The sequence below is a fragment of the Melospiza georgiana genome, chromosome 1 (genome assembly GCF_028018845.1).
Source record: "Melospiza georgiana isolate bMelGeo1 chromosome 1, bMelGeo1.pri, whole genome shotgun sequence".
In the NCBI taxonomy this organism is placed as follows: domain Eukaryota; kingdom Metazoa; phylum Chordata; class Aves; order Passeriformes; family Passerellidae; genus Melospiza; species Melospiza georgiana.
The window spans coordinates 46103394-46125549 of record NC_080430.1 but is presented as its reverse complement, the minus strand read 5'-3'; the positions used below and the strand labels follow the sequence as shown (position 1 = coordinate 46125549).

Sequence of the window (22156 nt, the reverse complement as noted above, 5' to 3'; positions counted from 1 at the left end):
TAATAGGTTCTGTCCTCTATCTACAGCTTTCCTTCAGCAAAACCCTTCCTCCCCTTTTCCCCACCAAACATGTTACAGTCAAGAGAATATCCTTAATCTGATATTATAAAATTAAAACAGAAAATTCAGAAAATGTTGCTTGAGTAAGAGCTAAGTAACTCCTGGATTATTGTAGCAATTTCTGCTATAAAGTTTGTTCAAAACAATCCTTAACACTTACAGATGAAATATCAGCTTCTTAAAAATCAACTTCTTCCTTTGACTTTTTCCATCTGCTGTCTCTTCCTATCAAGCCAAATAAACACCTCTTACTCTTTGCTGGGCCATCCAATTGATGTAGGGAGGGAATCCACACCTGGTGATGCAACTTGTATCCATGCCTTACCTGTAATCCTCTGCTTTTCTTTGTGAAGGACTGACAGCCTCTATGCTTTTCCAGCTGAATTAAAGACCAACTTAGTTTTCCATTTACCTTGGTCATGTCCCTTCTCCTTAGCCACAGTGAGATGTTTTGGCTGGGTTACTATTGCAGCTGTTGGCAAAAGGGATTGGTGGAGCTCTAAGGAGCAAGGAGATCACAGCATATACTGAGTTGGAAGGAACTCACTGGGATCATCAAGCTCAACTCCTGTACAGAACACCAAGAGTCACACCATGTGCCTGAGAGCATTGTCCAAACACCTCCTGAACTCTGTCAGGCTTGGTGCTACTTCCTGGGAGAGCCTGTTCCAGTGCCCAGCCACCCTCTGGGCGAGGAACCTTTTCCTGATCTGCAACCTAAACCTTCCCTGACACAGCTTCAGGCTGTTCCGTCAAGTCCTGTCACTGCTCACCACAGAGAATAGTTCAGTGCCTGCCCCCCTGCTTCCCCCTGTGAGGTAATTGCAGACAAATCTTGGTTTAAAATATGAAATATGAACTTGGGACCGTGTTGTATTTATAGTAAAACCTAACCACATTTTATTCAAAGAATAGTAAGGTAATTTGAAGGAAAATTTACAGCTAGTGCTGCTCTCATTTGTGCTGCACAGAAAACAACCCCATATGCATTCTAGAGCACAGCAGCTGGTTTACAGAAGTGAAACACATGCAAACAGAATTAAGTGGAAAGTACACCAGTCACTCTGGAAAACAGACTCAAGCACTTCCCAGGCAACAGCATTATTAACTGCTGCTGCTGCACTTCCTGGGTGCCAGCAGTTACCTGTATGGAAAGCACCTCAAATTTGCTTATTTGCGTTTAACTGTAGCTTTCTTTATGCTTAGTAACATTTTGAAAGCCTCTTAGACAGGAGGATGGCTCTGCTGGAACAAAAAAAAAAAAAAAAAAGACCTTTTCTTTATATACAAACTGACAAGATTGCAAAATGAATTAAAAACAGTTTTGAACATTTAATAAAAACTCATCCTAGAAATCCAACTTTTGGTCGTGAAGTCCCCAAATTCTCTTCTTCATCCAGAATCTTCTGAAGGGCTATGTGAAGTGACTTGCCTACTCTTTGTCCTGTCTGCAAAGCAAAGAAAGCAAAACAAACCTGAGACATATGTTTATTTGCAGGAAGACAACTCTTACGGAACACTTCCTTTTGACAAATATTTTCTCTTTGATGATTCATACACACCAGCTGGTATCATAAAATATGCTTTTAATTTAGAAAAATCATGGTGGTGAAAGTTTCATTTTAACTTGATTAAGTTTTGGAAAAACATACACACAAAGCCAGTGCTCTCATTCATCACAGAAGCATTCCACAATCATTAATACCAGGTCTGTGCATCACTGGATCACCCAGGAATACAAATTAAATTCTCATCAGGCAGAAGCACACATTAAAATTAGCCAGCACACAGAGCATGAAGCAATGTTCTAGCTGCCAGAGGACAAGAGACACCTGACCAGCAAAGCAGGCTACTAACAGAAAGTTCAGCAGACTCTTCTGAATGTGTTCAGAATCGGCAGAGTGAATTTAGGCCAGCTGAACACCCTGTCCTGTGGCCAGAGAAACCCAAAATGCACACTGGCTGCACCACTAAGCCACTCTGTGGGCAGATCCTTCATATGATGTGTAATTCTGTCCTGTCCAAGGACCTTAAAGGAGTTAACAGAATGTTTTCTTTACAGAAATAAACTCCAGCAGTGAAAACCTAACACAATTAGCTCCAGCACTGACCTCTACTCATCCCACATGCCCAAGTATACTGTGCAAGCTACAGGGCAGGCAAACATTGGGCAGTGGTGAAATAAAGATCTTAAGGTAGTGGTGCTCATTGGAGCTTTCCCAGGGTCTCTCTAAATGACCTGAAATACTGACTGCAAACAGAAATAAAAAGCCCACTGCCCCCTAGAGAGCCAAAGGCAGACTATATTAAAATGAGTTTATTGGCTCCTGATCTATGCAGCAAAGCCTAGGCCAGCCACACAGCTGACACAAAACTCTGTTTCACCTCCTGGTGACAATTACTGAAACCATGCACAAACCTGAAAATAAGCTACATTTTTAACTGAAGAGTCAGGTGTCAGAATATGGCCAATGGTACCAAAGGAAATTGGGAAGAGCTTTGATGCATCAGGGTAGCTGTCAATCCTAGAGATCATGAGTCAATCCAAGACACCATGAGTCAGGCTACATAAATGGAGGGGCACAAGAGCAAGAACTGTCACAGCTCTGCACTGGGACAAAGATCACTGCAGCATTCCAGAGTCAAGAGGGCTCATAAACTCTTCCTTAAATGGAGGACAACATCACTCACCCCAGGTTAAAGTGAGTGGGAACTGTGCAGAGCTTTGGTATTGACCCAACACTGTTGCCATCATATTCCTGCTTGCCTCCCTAGTGGATTGGATGATAAACTCAAAAAAAAAAAAAAAAAAAAAAAAGGAAAAAAAAAGGAAAAAAAAAAAAGCCTTATGCTTTGGCAGCTTCCCAAAACTCTCCCATGAAACTCGAAACTCCCTTCCTAAGAGGTATGTCCTAGCATGTCTGTTCTCTACCAGTGAGGAAAGACTGAACATCCTCTGACCTGCAGCCAAATCATTCAGGAATAGAGGTGTCAGACATAGGTTACTCAGCTCCTCCATTGGGCATTCCCAGGCCCTTTTGTTTTTCTTGGATGTTGAGTTTAAGGCAGGACCAAACAGATAGAATCTCTGACCTTACAGAAAACATCTCTGGGGTTTTTTGTGATCAGCTTTATCTCTCACTCCGGCAGAGGAATTAGAGATAACACCTCTCTACCCAGGTAAGGGGGATGAAAGGCATGTTTGAATGCAAATAAAAAGCTCACTGGTACCACTGGGATAAGCACTCTGGAATGACATTGTGATGCAGTCAAGTGCCATATATTCAGCAATTCCCTCTTGAGACCAACTGTTGTCAAACTTGGCTCCAACTTCAGCATTCCTCACTAGAGCCATGCAGAAATTATCCACTCCGTGTCTCTAGGAAACAGGGCCAGCTTGAACTATATAATTTTCATTCTGACTTTCAAGTTCAAAATCCATTTTTCTCTCATGCTCAAGGCCAAACTCAGGCATGAGAATTTAACTGGAGAACAGATCTAAGAAGAGCCTGAAGAAGGGTTTAAAATGGATCTTATATGAATGTGGACAATATCCAGATACTAGTATTTTTGTGAAGTAGGGACAGATTGTAAACTCAATAAGGAAGCAAAGAAAAACAACAGTAAAATGAGAACAGTACATTTATCATAAAGCAAATGAGTTGTGCTAGAACACCATGCACCATCAATTCCAAACACCTTCTCTACTCTTATAGGGACTTTACCACATTAGAAGTTTTGCTCTTTCATTCTTTAAAATAGAATAGGGAATAGAAGAGGGAACAATAGAAGAGGGAACATGTTCTTTAAAAATACTCTCAAAGTTTCTCAGCTTAAGCTTTACTTTCTTACAGCTGTGAAGTACTTGCCTGAAACAAATGTGAGTACCACACATTTCAGGCATCTAGAAGTTTAGACAGTGTCCACTCACATTAGAATCTGTTTCAAAGACCTTCACAAAGTCCCTTGTGTACCAAATCAAAGCACCAAGGTCTCTGCTCTGAAAGCCTTTACTGAAGCTTTCTATACACCCAAGCTCCAGTTCATCCAGTATCAATCCAAGACAGTCAACTGCTCAACATTCCTTACCTCCATCATTTCAAAAATACTCTCAGGATCCAGGCTACCTTTCCCCACCTTCTTCATAGAAGTGATGGCACCTTTACTGGTCACTGAAAGAAGCAGGCTTGCCAAAGAACAAGCTTCTTCCTGAAGGGTAGCATCCACCACGTGCCTATATCCAATCTGCAAGTTAGTGACAAAACAATGCATTAGTTTGCAGTTCTCAAAGCTCCCCCACTGAGAAATCAAACTGTGAATGGTGGCTTTGTTACTTATCCACAGCCTCCCACCCTAAAATCATGTGGCCTTTGGACATAGTCAGAGACTGACTTAAAAGCACAGGATTTAAACAGCTTCTGACCCCAAATGATGGGTAAACAAACAACAGAGGTGAGATAAACATGTCACTATTTCATACTGTTTTCCTTTCTACCATCCTTTCATCTGTATGAAACTCCATATTAATCTTTTCCTGCAACTCTAAGTATAGACTCTGCTCCCCTCTACCTGAAAATTACACATCCCAAGACTCAGGTGAGCCCTCACTTCAGCAATGGCCCCCTCTACTATTTATGCAAATTGCTTAAAAGAAATGCCAACCAAACTTTCAGGTGCTTCAGCCAATCACTAACACTTGCAATGGAAAATGCAGCACCCATAAAATCAACTGTGCTAGCTGTGTGCTATATACGGAAGACAAAAGCCTGTTGGAATGGGAAGGGATGGTATTGCACCCATGAAAATGGAGTTCTGACCTCAGCAACAAATACTCAGCATGTAACTCCAGGCAGATCACACAACCTCCACTCCTGAACACAGTGGCCTCTTGTTTTAACATATTGAGATACCTGCTGCTCTGTATCTTAAGCAAGGAGCAGATGAAAAATAATAAACAACTCCTCTTCATGCAAGAAGATGCATTTCAAGAATTCATCAAGTACAAACCTACAATTCAGAGGTGCAAAAAACCCTGTTATTCAGTAAAAGTTCTTAATTAGGAGGCCAAAGACAAACAAATATAGACATAGAGGACACTGCCTATTTCTGTAACTCTAATTTTATCTCTAAGGAAGAAAATAAATGGCAGGTGAAATTAACAGGAACTGGAGTCTCTAGGCAGAAATTTGTCAGGCTTACTTTGCTTAGTGTGACAATGCAGGGCACCTCATCTACGTGGAGTCGAATACAATCGTAAGGGTCATCAGACAGCTCAATCTCTTTGGTGCCTTCCTCATCCTCCAGAACACGCACTTTGGGTATTCTGTGGAAACAAAAGGTGCAAAGTCATTGCCAGAACACACTACAAATACAGCTGTTACACAGTCACAACTCCAGGAAGTCCCTGTTCTTCTAAATGAGCCAAAATGTTTAGCAGAACAGTACAGAATGTGATCAAAGGATTAACAACTCACTCGCTGAGACTACAAAGAAAACACTCTAAGTGGGAAGATATTTAGGATAAGATTATCCTATTAACATCATTCAAACAGTTAAAATTTGAGCTGTTCTTTACTCTGTTACATGGGGAGAAATTAGTTTGGAACTTGCACAAATCAGTTCTGAACAATTCTTTGTATGCACCAGAATGTCACAGATGTACAGGAGACAAATTACCAAGACTTAATCCTTTTGTTCTGTGGTTCCCAACCTTGCAGACAACAGTAAAGTTGTCAGCATTACATCAGTTGCATTGCTTGGCAAAAGTGTTGACAAGAGTAGCAAATACAAGTAGTAAAGCTGTTCAGGAAAGAATAGCACCAACTAAAGAGATTTGGGGTGAAAAGGTGACATTAGTAAAATCCTTTCTCTAGCAAGATGAGAAGATTGGCAAGATACTCTACTGTTATAAGGACAGGTATACAAGCAATATATAATGTATCAGGATGAAGAAGTGATGAAAATCCAGGCAGAAATCCAAGAAATGCTTTCTTCTCAGTTGTCAATGATGAGCTCTCTCACAAATGAGCCAGACAGGCTCTTTATGGCTCCTTATCAGTTGTACATACACTGTATTTGTGACAGTCATCTAATGGAAGTTGTACAGGATGATTTAAGGCAGTTTCCTTAGCATAGTGAATAAAATAATTTAAAATAATTTAGTAGAAGATGGTATCTCAAGCTGTCATGAGTGTCAGCATCTTATACACCCTCATTTATCCAGGTGCCTGCTAGGATGGAGAACTGACTGAGAGACTTGGCATTACTGGCCAGTAAAACACACACAGAGCTCACCCACACTACTCTCTCTTTCACACATTTGCACCTGAAAACTAAGTATTTCAAGGTGTCCCAAGACAGCTAACTTCAGTAACCACAATCTGGTTTTATGTTAGTGCTTTTGCAGTAGCATTGTGTTTTATAACTAGACTCTGGAGGTTACATTCTTTTATGCCCTCTGTAACAAATCTCTTCTTTTAAAAGAGGAGATATGTACTCATTTAATGAACATTTTCCCCCACCAACACAAAGTGATTTTTATTGATCCTTGGAAGAGTATTGTAGTTATCTGGGGCTAGTACTTCAAAACAGCTAACCCTGCTCCAGTGACAACAAATTCCCTGCAAGCACACTGGCCTGAGCCAACCCAAAACTAAGACTTTGAGTAAGCAGAACAATTGTGATGTGCACTTTTCCCAGAAATGAAACTCCAAATGTTTCAACTCATTACAAATGCATCAAAGCCTATTTTCAAGTTTAAAATATTCCACTAGAAGTTGATGGAATAAAGTCACAAAGTGACTAACCCTCAAGCTACACAGGACAATGGACAACACTGGACAACAGTCCAAGGAAGAGGTGTACGTGCCAGAGTAGCATTTAAAAAACAAAGCAAGATTCTAAGAAAATCTGTGAGATTAAGCAATTTTTAACTCCAGCATAAAATGGCTTTGAAACCAGAGCAGTGTTTGTCTGCAAGAAAAAGTTGCCAGAATTAATATCTGAAAAATGCCTGCAAGGAGCTTTTTTGGCCAAGAACAGATGAGAGAGGTGTAAATTAGAAATACTGCAAAGGCAAAAAGATCATACACAAGCATCACAGTTGCATAAAAAGGGGGTAGATGGACAGAAAAACTATGCAAAGTGAATGTAGCATAAAGCCTCTCCAGAACACTGTAGATTTCTTCTCCTAGCTTGTGAATATTTATCTTAAGAAATAGCTGTACATGATTACTTTGCAACTTTTATTTTTCTATTTTGATTCCTGCAACTAATCAGGGCAGAGATCTGTACAGCAAGACTCAGTCCTGTAACAAACAGTGCTCTTTTCTTTGTGTGCAGATTTCACAAATGCAGAACCAGTCCCACCCTTCTAAGCAGGCATTGGTTCTGCCCCTACCATGCTGTGCAGCAAAAACCTCGGTGTCTGCAAGGCTGTTGTGTTATAAATTTTGGTGGTTTTGTAACTTGCCTATTTTCTGCAGCCTCAGGTTACAAGCAGGCAAATTCCACAAGAACAAGTTTAATGTCCTGACACAGTAGCTGGCTGCACATTTTGCAATATCTACTTCCATCATTAATAAATCCATCCTCAAACATCTGGGAGACATGGGTAAGGAGAAAGCCTGGTATCTCCTATCTTGTGCACATGATCTTGATGGTAGTTTTTAGAACTCAATGAACAATACAAAACTGTGAGGAGTTTTGTTTTAAATATTCCCCCTAAACCAGTTCTATTGTCATTGTTCCATGCCTGAAGGGGAGAGAACAAGTCAGGTCAGGCATTCAAAGGATTTAAATCCCCTAAGTCTTGAGCAAAATTCCTTAAGTTGTGATGTTTGATTTACTTAGCTCTAAAGCAAGATGGGTCCACAGATATTACAAAAATGCTTAGAGCAAGATTTTAAATTGAAGCTGAAGTTTTCAAATGCCTATCTGAATATCTAAAATTTTGTAGCTTCAAAGAAACAGCAGCTTGAGCTCCCTGCTCTTTGTTCCAATGCTCTAGTCAAGGCTGGCAAAGATCTGAAAACACTTAGAACAAAAACTTAGTTGTAAGCAAAGTAGGAAAAGCAAGTAAGAGTCAAAGAGGGGACACATGTAGAACACAGTTCAGAACACTTAATCTGAAGCAATCTTCAAACTGACATCTTTTGTTGTTTGGAGAATAATACTTTATAGAGAACAGGCAGCTACTCTTAAACAACCTTGTGTCAATCCAAACAAAGCCCAGTAGCTACAAAGGGAAAGGGAGAGAATGAGGACAACAGGTTTTCACTTTGAATTTCACCTCTTGACTTTCTGAGCTTGTATGAGGTGAGCTGTACTAGCATTCCCTGCTCAAATCAACAAGATAGGTTTTCAAAGGTAAAAACATCAACAGGCAGTGTGTTACTGTATCACATTTTGAAATGATAATCAACTTCAACAAGACTAGTGATGTTTGCCCTTAGCTTAAAGATTATATAGAGGACACAGTTGTCAGAGGAATAAAAATAAGTAAGAAACATTAAAATAATTATACCCTCCATCATGTTGTCTACATTCTTTTATTCACTTATTTCATTTGCTACTTTTTATATGATTGTCTCTCTTTATTCTGGTTAAAGTAAGAAAAAACCTAGTTATCTTGTAAATAAAGTATGAGCTGTGGATCTGCAAAGCAACTCACATGGTGGTAACTATTTTAACTGTATGACTTCTGCATCCTGGCACCTCACACACAGAAATACAGGCATTTCTTCTTTTTACTGTACTGCCAGCTCCTTTGTGAGACATTACATTTCTAAAAGTATTTCTTAATGTTATAAAAACAATCTACTGTTAAAAGTTACTGCTGAGAATTTGATTAACATGAGAAATTTCTCAGCAACATACAATTTCTAGTCTCAGATGGATAAGTCTCCCCTTATCCCTTTTGAAGTGTTTATAACCTGATATACTGCCTGTCTTCAAAAGCTTATTTTCTTCTTTTTGCGTGTACTTTTCCAGATCTAGTACTGTGACTCCATTCCCTGATAAATAAGCCAGAACTACACTAGTGACTAGCAGATCTCTAATTAATGCTGAAGAACAATCTGAGAGCCACTTTTAAAACATTTATTCTTGTAGGAGTCAAGGTTTCAAACCTCTACCAGCTATTTTTGCCATGTAAGTTTTCTAGCAAAGCTATTCACTAGGTTGTTTTTCTCAAGGGTGCTATAAAACTCTGTATTCCCTTTCACCTGCAGATAAAGAAAATAAAAATAACATAAAAAATAGTAGTGAGTCTTATTAAAAACACACAGAGAAGACTTGCATCATTCATTCTACTAAATTGTATTTTTCCATTCTTTGCATTAAAATGCATGGAGCAAAGTTCTTTTAAAGACACATCCTTTTCCCCTCCCCACAATCTCTCACTACCACTTTTTTCCTCTTGGTTTTAAAAAGAACTGCAGGCTGACAGTTAATGAGAACAAAATCAAAAGTGGAAAACCAGGGCTGATTACAAATCAGTAGTCACACTGATAGAGGGCTTCTTATTCAGGAGCATCACACATCAGTAAATACTTCTTATTTCAAACCCACAAGGCATCAACACCAAGGCCTCCAAATGCTTGCAACAAAACCATATGGACAACACTACTTTTGTGGATCTGGCTACAACAAAAGTTATATTGTGAACATGACTCTGCATAAGATGCCATATGACACTTGATCATCAGAAACTGAATTAAAATAACATTAGTTCATGGTACTTGCATGCAAATGAGTGTCTTGTATCTGAATGCAAGCTGTCTTGGGAACTTATTTAAATAATTAAGCATGAAAAATGTTTTGCTCACAGAGAATGTTTCTCTTCCACTTCCCATGCCACTTCTACCCACATGAAATAAGATCTGTGCTTTACCTTGTGTTAAAGAGAGCTGCCTTCACTGCGATAGAGATTGCATCAAAGATGTTCCCACCACATTCCAATAACTGGGGAGGAAAAGCAGAAACTCTTTAAAAGAAAATCAGGCTAGTGTCTTTAAATGAAGCCTTTATTTAATTTAAACCTACTTGAAAAGGAAGAAAATTAATTACCAGAACAGGTTTTTAAAAAACAAAGTTGTCTTTAAAGCCTATCTATGAAAAGAAACAGATAGGAAATTAGGATTTCAACTAACTGTATTATACATGCAAAATAGAAGAGTTAATGCACTTCATAATAAAATTAATGATAAAATTTAATAATAGAAGCTGAAATGAAACCACCACTGTTCTTAATCTTCTTGTGCTAAGGTTCTGATCTATACTATGGCCAGAATACCCTTTATAAACTCATCACATCAATTCTTCAGTGTTAAATTAAGCCAATCAATTTTCTATATTACATTTCAAAGAGGAGCCTTTTAAAAAAAATATCAGATGGACAAAACCAACTAGGAGAATTGCTTTCACAGAAGAAACACACACTGTCACCGAGAGCATGGTATGGAAAGCAAGTTATATAAGGGGTAGTTATGAAGGCACATCATGATTTATTCTCTTTATGGGAAAGAGTCATTGCCAGGTTTGTCTCACAGCTGAAAGTGATCCAAGGAGAGCCTGATGTCAAAGTCTTGCAAATGAGTGTTATCAACAAGTGAGGTGTATGGAGGGAGCCTAGCTCAGCTTCCTCCTGTGAAAACTGGGAGAACAGCAGTCAAAGGGAAAAGCAGCACTGCATACAAGGTCAAAAGGGAGGGCTCCCCATACCACTAACACCTTCTGCAGACTGCCAGACCAGTCCGAGATGTGTCTCTCCATAGCCTACTGTCACTTCTCTGATGAGCCCAGCTCCCAGCTGCCATTTCAGTACTATTTCCTGAGGACACACACACACACAGAGCAGGCATTTGGATCTACTTCAGCAAGAACATATGGATGCTTCTCTGCGACATCAATCTATGCTGCATGATGAGAGCAAAACGTGTTCTGCAATCCTGATTACATTGATTGTTCTTCAAAATTTATTTAAAGATGAGATAAACTCCTGCACAGGGAGTAAATCATAAGCGAGATATGCTGTAAAGACAGTTACTTTTTATGAAGACAGACTGAACGGTGTAAAAAGAATGACAAAAAGTTGGGATAGAAAGCTAAATACAAAGGTGATCAGATTATTTCTTTGCAAGCAGCTGCTGGATACAGAGAGGTTAACTTGCCCCTTTCAGTCGTGATTGGATTTTACTTGCTAACACAATAAGCCCCACAATATCTGTGTTATTAAAACACAATAATGGGATGTGCCTGCACTGTTGCTAGGCTGGTGTTCAGGCTGCTGCTCTAAAGCCTTATCTGTACTACAGTGGCTCCTAGAGGCAAGGAACACAGCCTGCACAGAGCACGGTGCAACAATTCCTCCACAAAGCAATGAACACTTTTCTCAGCTCAAGCACCTTGTACTGACATCCCCTCCGTTTATTTAATTATTTTTAGGACTAAGAAAGTCTCCACAGCTGTGAGTTATGGGAAGCAGAGGGGTCTTTTCTGCTTTTAATTTAATGCTTTTAATTTTAATTTACTGATATGCAAGTGAAAAAGTTATGGGAAAGAAAAGACAACACATTATTGACCTAACCTAATTCAGAGAAGCATTTCCTCCAAAAGTAGATTCCTAACTTCTTTTTAATCAGACTAGGGGCAGGGGAGGGGAAAACAGAGAAGATGAGGAAATCCTGGAAGGTGCTCAGTAGTGAACTGCAAAAATTTCAAGAGAAACTGATGCACCCTGTCCTCCTGACACACAATCTACTGTGACTGGATAGGGAATGATAAGAGATTGTACACTTTGATTCTCCTTGCTTAGCCCAGCAGGCTGCTGGGGCCATTTATGGGGAGAAGGCTATATATATATATCAAAACTCACTCAAAAATGCCTAAAAGCTTCTAATTTCTGATATCAATGGCTAGAAAAGGAAGAAATTGGGGGAAACACAGAGAGGGTGAGAACAGCCTTTGTGGTACTCCATGTTGATAATCTACTATTTGGAAGTGGAACACCTTCCAATATTAAGAAAAGAATGCATATACTCTGAAAGGTCGAGGTATATATTCTCCACCTTTGACATGTATCTCAATTTGTCCATGTGCCTGCATCTTTGTGGTATGCATGGCTGAAGTTATTTTTTTCCATTCTGATTGTACAGAATTATAGCATTTCTCAAGTACACTGACCACTAGAAAATATTTGAGAGATGTTTTTAATTGATGAAGCTTTTGCATGACTGTAAAACACACTATTTCCTCTTTTGAGGCTGCACGTGTCAAATTTTGTTTACACAGAGGAGCTCAATATAGGTGTTTCAATCAAACTGCACATGGCTAAATTGCATAGGAATGGGGTATTGCCAGGCTCATAACATTCTTTGTGGATCTTTGTCTCTTCTGGAATGAGAGACTTGCAGACAAGTACCTTCACACCTGACTGCAAGGTACCAGTATTTTCAGCTTTATGACAGATTTGAGGTTTATTTTCCCTCCAATATAACTATGCAATGCAAACACCAATGTAAAGAATTTCCAGGAATTCTGAAGGAAAATATAACCCAAAGGACTCTCTATGAGTGTTGATTTTATATTCAGACTCTGTCTCCCTTAAATGACAAATAATATGAGTTGCTCCTTTTATCAGCCCAAGTGTCATCCTTAAACCACACTCTATAAAAAGTAGAATTCTATAGGAATGATTCAGCAACAGCAACTTCAGGAAAATCTGTAGGTGTCAAGCACCTACACTGTCACATGTAATATGATCACATACTATCACATGTCTACTGTTTAGAAAAGGAAATATTACAAATATGTCCAAAAAGTGAAAATACAGAGGGAAAAAAAAGGTGGGGGTAGAACAGAGCAAGAGAGAAATGTTAACACTATCTTGTTCTAACTGTACCAACTGCTCTTCAATGGCTCACACTCAAAATACCTGCAGAATAAATATAACATCCAAAAGACTCATCAAGTTTAGAGTCATAATTATGAACCTGCAACAGATTTTTTTATTGGCACTGTAAAAAGAGCTAAATGTAAAATTCCTCACATAACATAGTGATGCCTTGATGCCCTGATGTTCATAATTCTGATACAATCAGTAGCATGAAAACAGAGAGGCTGTTTTTCTCTGTAACTGTAGATAATCTACAAATCTGTCCAGGAAGAATCAGATAATGACCAGCTATATCTCAAAAAAAAAAGCTATACAGAACAGTGTGTGTAATTACATATATATATATACACACACACACACACCCCGAGGCAGGGAAGCAGACTGCTTTATGAAAGTCTTTGTTTATGCAGTGCCTATGCAATATTTAGCAGCATGCTGCTTAAATAAGCACTGCATTAAATATTCTGTACCTCTGCCTGTAATTACCTAGTAACTAAAGGCCCCAGTGTGATTTCTCAGAACTAACACTTCATTCTCCATTAAACCTTGCCAAGCTGCAATAAGCCAGTGACTTGGGCTGTTAAAGCACTCAGCAGAGGTACATATTCCATCATTTTGCAGCTGGACTGTTGTACCATATCTACTCTAATTAGGCTAATGCTACTGCATTTTAAATACCTAGTGAACTAATTTTCACATTTATTTAGGTCTTAGTCTAAATGTTCCTGTATTGTTCATCAAACCCCTGTATTTAATTTTCTGGCTGTACAGCTTAACATTTTGCACATTATTTCACAGGCCTTAATGGATTCCTGTAATATCCCTTAACATATTTTCACTTCCAAATTTGATAAACAGAAACTCAACTTTGGACCAATAAGAATTGGAAATAATGTTCAGGAGAGTCTGACTTGCAGACTTCTGTTGAAATTCCCATGACAGAGTGCTTTAAATGCAGCATATTTGGAAATTGGGATGCTGCATTCATCAGATTTGTATGCATAAAATTCAGTGTCCATTATTGTCATGGGAACAAATATTCAGTTTATCCTCTATGTTTAATACACATATACAAGTTTCATCAAAAATCACCTCAGCTAAACCTAGCTGTTGCCAAAAAATTTCTATTTTACTTTAGTGAATTAGTTGTGATCAGAGTACAAAGAACCAGAGAGATGGACAGTTCTGTTAGGGCTAACATACACCCATGCTCACTTGAACAATGTATTTGCTGCTACATCTAGCTTGGAAAAGAAGTTTATCCTTCTTTAGTGGCAATTTCCTTGTCAGTATAAGATCACTGATTTTTATCTGAGACACATTCAGAGTATTCAATGTTTTATTAGTTCTGCAGTAGAACACCACCACCAAGAAGAGTAGAAAAGGAGCAAGATGGAATTAGTGATGAACTACTATAAGTAGATAGAAAACTGCCATCCATGCTGTGATACATTATATCACATAATGAGAAGCTTTTTTTAAACAAAGAAATAGAAAAGGTTATGCTAAGTCAGTCTCTGCCTTAGAAACATTTTGCTGAATCTTAGTTTTCATTTCTGTACTTACCAGTACATCCACATAGAGAACCCAGCAGTGCTCTTTGGGATTAATACAAAGGGATTTCAAGTCTACACTGTTCTCACAGCTGAATACTCTGTACAGTGTATTTGCTATATCTGTGCCAAGTTCTTCTCCTCCCCGGCCTTCCAACTCAGGAGAATTTGAAGAACTAGATAAAGAAAGAAAAGAATACTTTCACTTGTGAAGCAGCAAATACTCAAAGAACATTTCTTAAATATAAAGAATTAAAAGTATCTAAGGATTTATTTGTACAAGAATAAGCATCCTATCTGAAAAGGAATTATTTCCATTTTGCATTAGAGAAGGTTTTGATGCAGATAATATACTGACATTTTGTTACAAATACTAACTAAATTCCACTACTATCTTCAGTTCCCCAGTTATAATTAAAGTAAAATCTGGTGAATTCTCTCAGAGATTATTTCTTAAGCACTGTCAGCTTCTATCACCTCTACTCTTAAAAAAAAAAAAAAAAAAAAAAAAAAAAAAAAGGACGTCTGTATTAAGTTCACAACAGCTACCAAGACAGTCTAGTGAGAGTTGAATGTTCAATTATTAAGAGACTGGCTAAGAAGAGACAGATATGATGATATGACTAGTAGAATACTAATTTCTTGTAAGTAACATGACACATGACTGCCTGACCTTAATTGGTAATTTCTTTACTGAGTGTACTGTCTGCTATCAAGCCCCTAGAAGAAAACATGTCATTACTCTCTGCAGCTTATGGAGAACAGCAACTAAACATCTTTTCCTGAAGCGATCTGACAAAGTGTGTAGTCTTCATTCTCTGATTCCAACGTAAAAAACTATTTATGAGCAGTCATGCAAGAAAGCCCTTGGGTGCTGGGGTTTGGTGCACAGCTAAAAACTTCTAACAATAAAAGAAAACGAGCCTACAAAAAACCCCCTAAAAACAAAAAACCAAAATAAACAAAAAACCCAAACAAAAACCAAACCAAACCAACAAATAAAAAAACACCAAACAAACCAAACAAAACCCACCCCAAACCTAACAAAAAATGCCCTGCCTCCAAAGAACAATCAAATACAGCATAAATGTCCAGAGATGCATATGCAGCAAAACAATGAGCAAATTTTCCATACCAGCCTCTGGTTTATAAGAGAGGGCAAGAATATTCTCAAGCAGTGGACCTGTAGCAGCATTGCAAATCTTGTTTTAAAATAAACCAGTCAGACCTCTACCAAATTAATCTCTCATCGGAGAACACATCAAAGGAATGGTTACACAGAAGCAGTTTTGGTCTGTTCAAAATCAGTAATGGCCACACCCTGTACTCTCCTGGTGGGGCACGTCACAGGGCAAATTTCTCATGACATATACGTTTTGTGTCTGTATGATGATACAAAACACCAGGAATACAAAAATACAGCAGAAAACTAGGTCTTGGATAATAATCCCTTCACCTTAAAAAAAACCAACCCAAACAACCAAAGATTCACATTATCAAGGTGTGACTTAAACCATCAAGTGAGCTGTGCCATTAATAGCGCAAAATCTATAAACTTACGTATAATTATCTACTATTATTCTTACCTCACAGTAACTCTCCCAACTTCTTGTTTTGCAGAGTTGATGAAAACTCTGCAAGACAGATTTTTCTCTGTCAGGAAGAACTACTGGATTTTATAGAAGTTACTTACTGCTACTAGAAACATAGCACTATACATGCTTAAAATACAAAGAAACGTTGCTGCCAATTAAGCACCGATCTACACTTCCAAACTGTATTTGCCGCACGAATAAGCACTGCAAGTGTGACACACAATATTATTCAGGGTTATTAGACACCAATTTTATGAGATAGGATCTGATTTAAGTATAACTCAGTGCTGAGTCAGGTCTTCAGGTTGTATTAAACAAGCATTTATCCATGGAAGCAGCTTTTATGCAAGTTAACACGATCATTCTGTTTAAGCCATAGTTATGCAAGCATTATGATCCCTATGGCAAGCTGCAAGCATTATGCAAACTTCAATCTATGCCTCATTATTATTTCTAAACACAAAGTTTTATCAAATGTTGTATTTTTTTGATTAAGATTGGATGCTTTCTTTGACAGTGAGTAGAAAGAACCTAAGACTCAATTGGAATATCACTGTACATTTCACTGTATCTTATTTCCATTATCATTTTAACACTTAATTTCCTTGCAATCACAATGAAATAAAGAAGCAAGGCTAGCAGGATATGATTGTAACTATTTGGTAAATACTGCCACCTAATGCCTACAGATTATTGCAGTAACTTACACTGGGCAAAATTTGGAAAGAGGATGTCTCAACAGACTAGAAAATGACAAAAAACTTTGCTTATGGAGAACAGAAAGAACTTGGTAGTGGTACAGAATTTCTATGCCAAAGCAGCATGTAACTTTCCAGACTACCAAAATCATTTCAGTGACACATTGCCTAACTATCAGAGATTCCTCTTAAAGCATAATGATGCTTCTATCACTGTATTCAGATCTCTACTGAATTTCAAAACTCCTCCTGTTGCCAGTCAAAATCTTCGTGTTGCAACAGTTACACATTTCTCGCTTACTGCTCAGGCCATAAATATTCTGTAATCTACAGATGGTCAGATCTGGACAAATACACGCCTTGCTTCCCTAATTCCACAAACAAAATCTGATGCATTTGAGGAATTCAGATGTCTGCTTTTCTTCTTGTTTCTATTTATTAGTTTGAAAGTGATAAATCAGATCAGCCAGAAAGCTCAAATGTGATACAAGCAGACACAGCAGTCTTTCAGCATCAAGGGCCAGGATGGAGGTCTTCTCCAGTGATGAAAGGTAGGAAGAATACCACACATATTAGGACATAGACTTGTTTTATGGTAATTAATTTCTAGGATCACAAACCAGTGCCCCTAAAATATTCCCCTCCAGAGATTTGCATTAAAGTCTGTCTCAAAATGGGACTAAGTGTGCTCCTCAGATTTCAGGTAAAGGACTCAGAGCAGAATAAAGAGAAACAGAAGTTTGGAGCAGAGAATTATACACATGATCCAGAAAATGATTATTTTCATCAGTAAAAGAAACCACGAAAGTTTCAGGAAACGAGCATTTTAAGATAGCAATCACTGCAGTCTGAGTTTTTAGTATTAGCTTCAGCAATATAAAAGCCAAATAGAACACACAGGAACTTCACCAGAAGATTCAGGGTATGGAATTCTGCTCAGTTACTACCACCCAGTGGCAGTCTGGCAAAGCATCAGGGTACTGACAGCAGCTCATTCCCCTTGACAGAGGGAGGCTGCCTCCGCTTCAGCTTTTGTTTTTTGCATCTTTCTGGAAGCTAAAGAACACCTTTCCCCATGCCACAAGCATGTGACAAGTGACTACAATCCTCTAAAGTTCAGGCCCTTGGATCCTGTTGTCACAGAAATTAAAGATTACTTATTTCCTGAACTGATTAAATCCAGCTCCCAAAGATTGATGCACATCTCCCTCCCAGCCCATGAAGCACAGATTAACAGAAAATGCAACTGAACATTAATCTAATGAGTTGAAGTTTTTCTAATATCTGTTTCCATACACAAGTATCACAGAGCTGCCATATGTCCACAGACCACTTTTTTTAGGAATGAAATCTCCCTGCTGTCAGTGGACTTTCTTCATATAGAGACAACCAGAAAAAAGCCCCAAAACAATAAACATGTACCACTTCAGACACTTAATACATGAGTTCTAACAGCAGGACCACATTCAAGATCATCTTCCCATCTGATGTTTTCTGAACAGCAATTGTAAACAAACTATCAAGTCACAGGTGAGTGCTTTCCTTTAAAGCATAAGTTTCCACAGTTAACTAGAACATACTGATGTACAGAGGCAGTCTTAGATAAGGCTGCATAATGTGACACACCAATGTTAAGGCAGATACAGACAATTAGGTCAGAAAGATTATCAGACATACACTTAGTAGCACTCATACCTTAGCTTTGACAATGGTATATTGCTTTAATGTCAGAGTAGCAACATTTTTTTGTTTTTAATAAAAAGTAAAAGAGATGTCACATGCAAAGCGGCCAACTTGACATGGCCAAGGCTTTTATGAGAGGTCCCCAAAGCAATTTAAATCATAAAGAACAGTTTTGGGTAAGTCTGTAAGACATGGATACTGTAGTCTCAGGCAGGAGACAATTTAAACTAACACTTAGTCACTGTGCTATCTCAGAGCAACCTGAAAACAAGAGTTCTCAGTTTGCTTCTAGCTTCTTCCATAATCCAAACACTGTCAAGACTGTAAGGATAAACAACAGTCCATTTGTAGCAAAATGAAAGAAATCTGATTAAAAACAAACACTCTTTTAGTTAATGAAAGATGGATTCACTCATAAATATATAACTAAAATGTCTAATTATTTTTTGCATCTGAAATTTACACTGGGGATTCTTTTTTTTTTAAGTTTTGTACTAAACACACTTCAAGCTTTTTCCACTGTTTTCACAGACAAAGTAAGCAAACTTTTAAGTACAGTTAAAGTACAGTCTGTAATACTCAATTCTTTTCTTCCAGCTTACTTTTTTTTGAAAGAGATTTTCTCTATTTTATCATGGTAAAAACAACAGCTAGACATTTTAGTCAGGAAGTGTGGCTCCAAGCGTGTGTACTTGAACCATTACCCTTTTCCAGCAGCAGTGATGCTATGCAATTTGGGACTGTTTTATTTAACCTTTTTTCATTCTTTAACTCCTGCTGATTTGCTTCTTTTGGATTTGCAAGACCAGCAGAAAATTTCTCAACATTCACTGCTACTGAAACAGTAAAATAATTGTTTGTAATACTCAAACCCCTAGAGGAGGTTAGTGGAATGAAGGCATTAATTTCTGAAGAATGGCAAGACCTGATTAGTCATTTATTCCAAATATTAGATTATTTCATTCTTTCTTAGTATACTAACCAGTCAACAAAAAATTCCAGGTAACCTTCATCTGGTTTCTCCAACTTTGGTGTCCCCATTTCAGCTTTTATGCCGACCAAGATATCAGTTTCTCCCTATTAAAACAAAAACACATCACACAACTGGAATTACAAGTACAGAACTATTTGTTTAATTTAAATGTCTATGGTAAGCTGACAGTTCTACCTTTCAGTTATCAGATTGTTCTATCAGAGCGAACTTAAAATAACATTTTTTGTAAAAAACAAAACGCTTTAGAAGGACAATATTAAGTGTAAGAAGATTCTTCAAACAAATATCATACACCTTACCTATCTCTAGGTTAAAAAGACTCTTAATATCAAGACTACTTCTGCCATTTTTGCTCTGTAAACAGCTCTTTCTGCAGAACTTTCATAATGGTGCACAGTACATCCATTTTCTTCTTCTTCAGTCAACGCGTCAGAAATAGTTTTTCTTCATTTTAAAGGAATAGAAATTTTTGCCCCTCCCAGAAACTAGGCACAACAGCAACTTCAGTTTTCAAGATTAAATGTTAGATTAGTTCAGACGGAAGGCTGTCCAGGCCCTTTACAGTAAATCCAGCTCAAGCCAGCCTGAACTAATTATACATCCTGCCATTATTTCCATATCCCATAGTTTCAGTTACTGCTATACCCATACATGTTATTGCACACACAAGCCTATCTACAAATAGCATCAGATTAACTAGTCACATGAACAAGCAATTTCATCAGCAAGGTACCCAACCCCTAAGAAATTTACCTACCAGCTTTACTCTTGCAGATCCACTTGTGTTTGATACAACATCTGTTTCTACTTCTGCACATCTGTAGTCTTCACAGCCTCGACCATCTACACGAAGGTCTTCCTAAGTATGACAACCAACATACTGCTAAGGGAATCAGTAATGAAAAGCAAAAACAAAACAAAACAAACAAAAAACCCCCACCACAAACCAAAAACTGTGACTTTAAACTTTCCTTCTCCCACACCAAATGCAGCAGTAAAAAGGATATAAAAGCAACAGCTTGTAATTTCACCATGGAATACAAAAGAACCAACTATACTTTTTAATTTATATCTCATTTATGTAGAGCTTATAACAATCTGCAGGCTGACATGAATTGCACCAAGTCCCTCTAATTCCCAAAAGAAAGTTTCAGATTTAATAACTGTAAAGGCCTTGGCTTTAATTGGTACTTTACCTAACACAACCCAGCTCCATCCTGGCATAGGCAAGTTCAGTACTTTTACATCAGTAATTGGGACCCCAGCAGACAAAAATAATACACCAGCCTTCCAAATGCTTTCATCCATTTGTATTCCACAAATGAGCATTACACATCCTCTGATACTATACAGCTTGTTCCCATAAAAACATGTTGTTTTTCAGTAAACTTCAGTAAGAATACAATTCTTTTCTCTTTGGGGCTTCTTCTTAAGCACCCTTCACTCTTCCTCCTTTGTGCACTCATGTTCCTTTGCTAAATTACAGGCTAAAACTCTCTGCAATGGCAATAACTTGAGGAACAGCCAGGGAAGAGCAAGGAAAGAGGAGCAAAAAAAAAAAAAAAGAAAAGCAAGAGGGGACAGAAGGATATCAATCTCTTAGAGATCATCCAATAGAGGGCAATGAAGATGGCGAAGGGCCTTGAGGGGAAGTGGTTTGAAGAGATGCTGAGGTCACTTGGTCTGTTCAGCCTGGAGGAGACTGAGGGGAGACCCCACTGCAGCACTCTACAGCTTCCTTGTGAGAGGAAGAGGAGGGGCAGGCACTGATCTCTCCTCTGTGGTAGCCAGTGACAGGACCCGAGGGAACGGCCTGGATTTGTGTCAGGGGAGGCACAGGTTGGACATCGGGAAAAGGTTTTTGAGCCAGAGGCTGGCTGGGCAGTGGAAAAGGCTCCCATGGTAAGTGCTCACAACACCAATCTCGACAGAGCTCAAGAAGCATTTGGACAATGCTCTCAAGCACGTCGTGTGTCCCTTGGGGTGCTCTGTGCATGGCCAGGAGCGGGTGAAACTCGTGGCTTCCTTCCAAATCAGCATATGATGCGATTCTGTGCAAACAAATCCACGTCCCGCTCTCAGCCTGCTTCCCGTCCCAATGCTCGATGTGCAGTGATAACTCCAGAGGTTCGCCACCAGACACAACGGGGGTGGGCTCCCTCCCTCCCTCCCTCCTCCCCAGCCCAGCTCGCTCCGTGCCGCCGGTACCTGCACGCCGTGCACGATGTAGAGCTTCTCGGCCTCGCTCAGCACCACGGACGCCATTCCCGCCGCCTCCCGCCCGCACCTGCGCAGTGCCCGCTTCCTGCCTGCCTTCCTGCCCGCCCTCCATCCGCCCGCCGGCACCGAGAGCGGGGACGCTGCCGGCTGTCCCGGGCTGGTGTTCCCCCCGCCCAGCCGGCGCCGCCACCCCACAGCGAGGGCTCCCCTTGCCTGGTGGCCAAGCGCGGGGTGCAGCCGGGAAGCCACAGAAGCCTTTCACGTCCCGCTCTCGACGCGGTACCCGCTGGGCACGCCGCATCCCGGAAAGCGTCCTGTCCAAAAAGCTGACCCTCGCGGTAAAAACAAAGCTCCCGCTTTCTGCCAAAAGCTCCTCCAGGAGGCTGTGGAAGCATCCCGGTGCACAGCAATGGATCGCATGGTCATAGTTCTCTGCGTTTCCTCATTTTCCTTGCGGA

The 22156-nt window shown here is 39.2% G+C and overlaps 1 protein-coding gene across 1 annotated transcript; it reads right to left on the bottom strand.

The window, feature by feature from the left end:
* Positions 1-1379: 1379 nt before the first annotated feature.
* Positions 1380-21762, bottom strand: EXOSC7 (exosome component 7). Its single transcript, XM_058039035.1, has 8 exons — positions 21687-21762; positions 20236-20337; positions 19467-19561; positions 14522-14684; positions 9953-10023; positions 5260-5383; positions 4150-4305; positions 1380-1508 (listed from the first exon to the last, which is right to left on the bottom strand). The coding sequence occupies exons 1-8, from the start codon at positions 21741-21743 to the stop codon at positions 1404-1406; spliced, it is 873 nt and encodes a 290-aa protein (XP_057895018.1). The 5' UTR covers positions 21744-21762; the 3' UTR covers positions 1380-1403.
* Between the last annotated feature and the right edge of the window lie 394 nt (positions 21763-22156).

Bases quoted from the DNA above. Each gene is read 5' to 3' on its own strand.
- EXOSC7 (XM_058039035.1), bottom strand. From the start codon at position 21,743: ATGGCGTCCGTGGTGCTGAGCGAGGCCGAGAAGCTCTACATCGTGCAC. The intron at 10,024-14,521 runs GTAAGTACAGAA...TTTCCTCCCCAG, and splicing joins TTCTCTATGTGGATGTACTG to TTATTGGAATGTGGTGGGAA. The intron at 1,509-4,149 runs GTAAGGAATGTT...TTTGCTTTGCAG, and splicing joins GTATTTTTGAAATGATGGAG to ACAGGACAAAGAGTAGGCAA.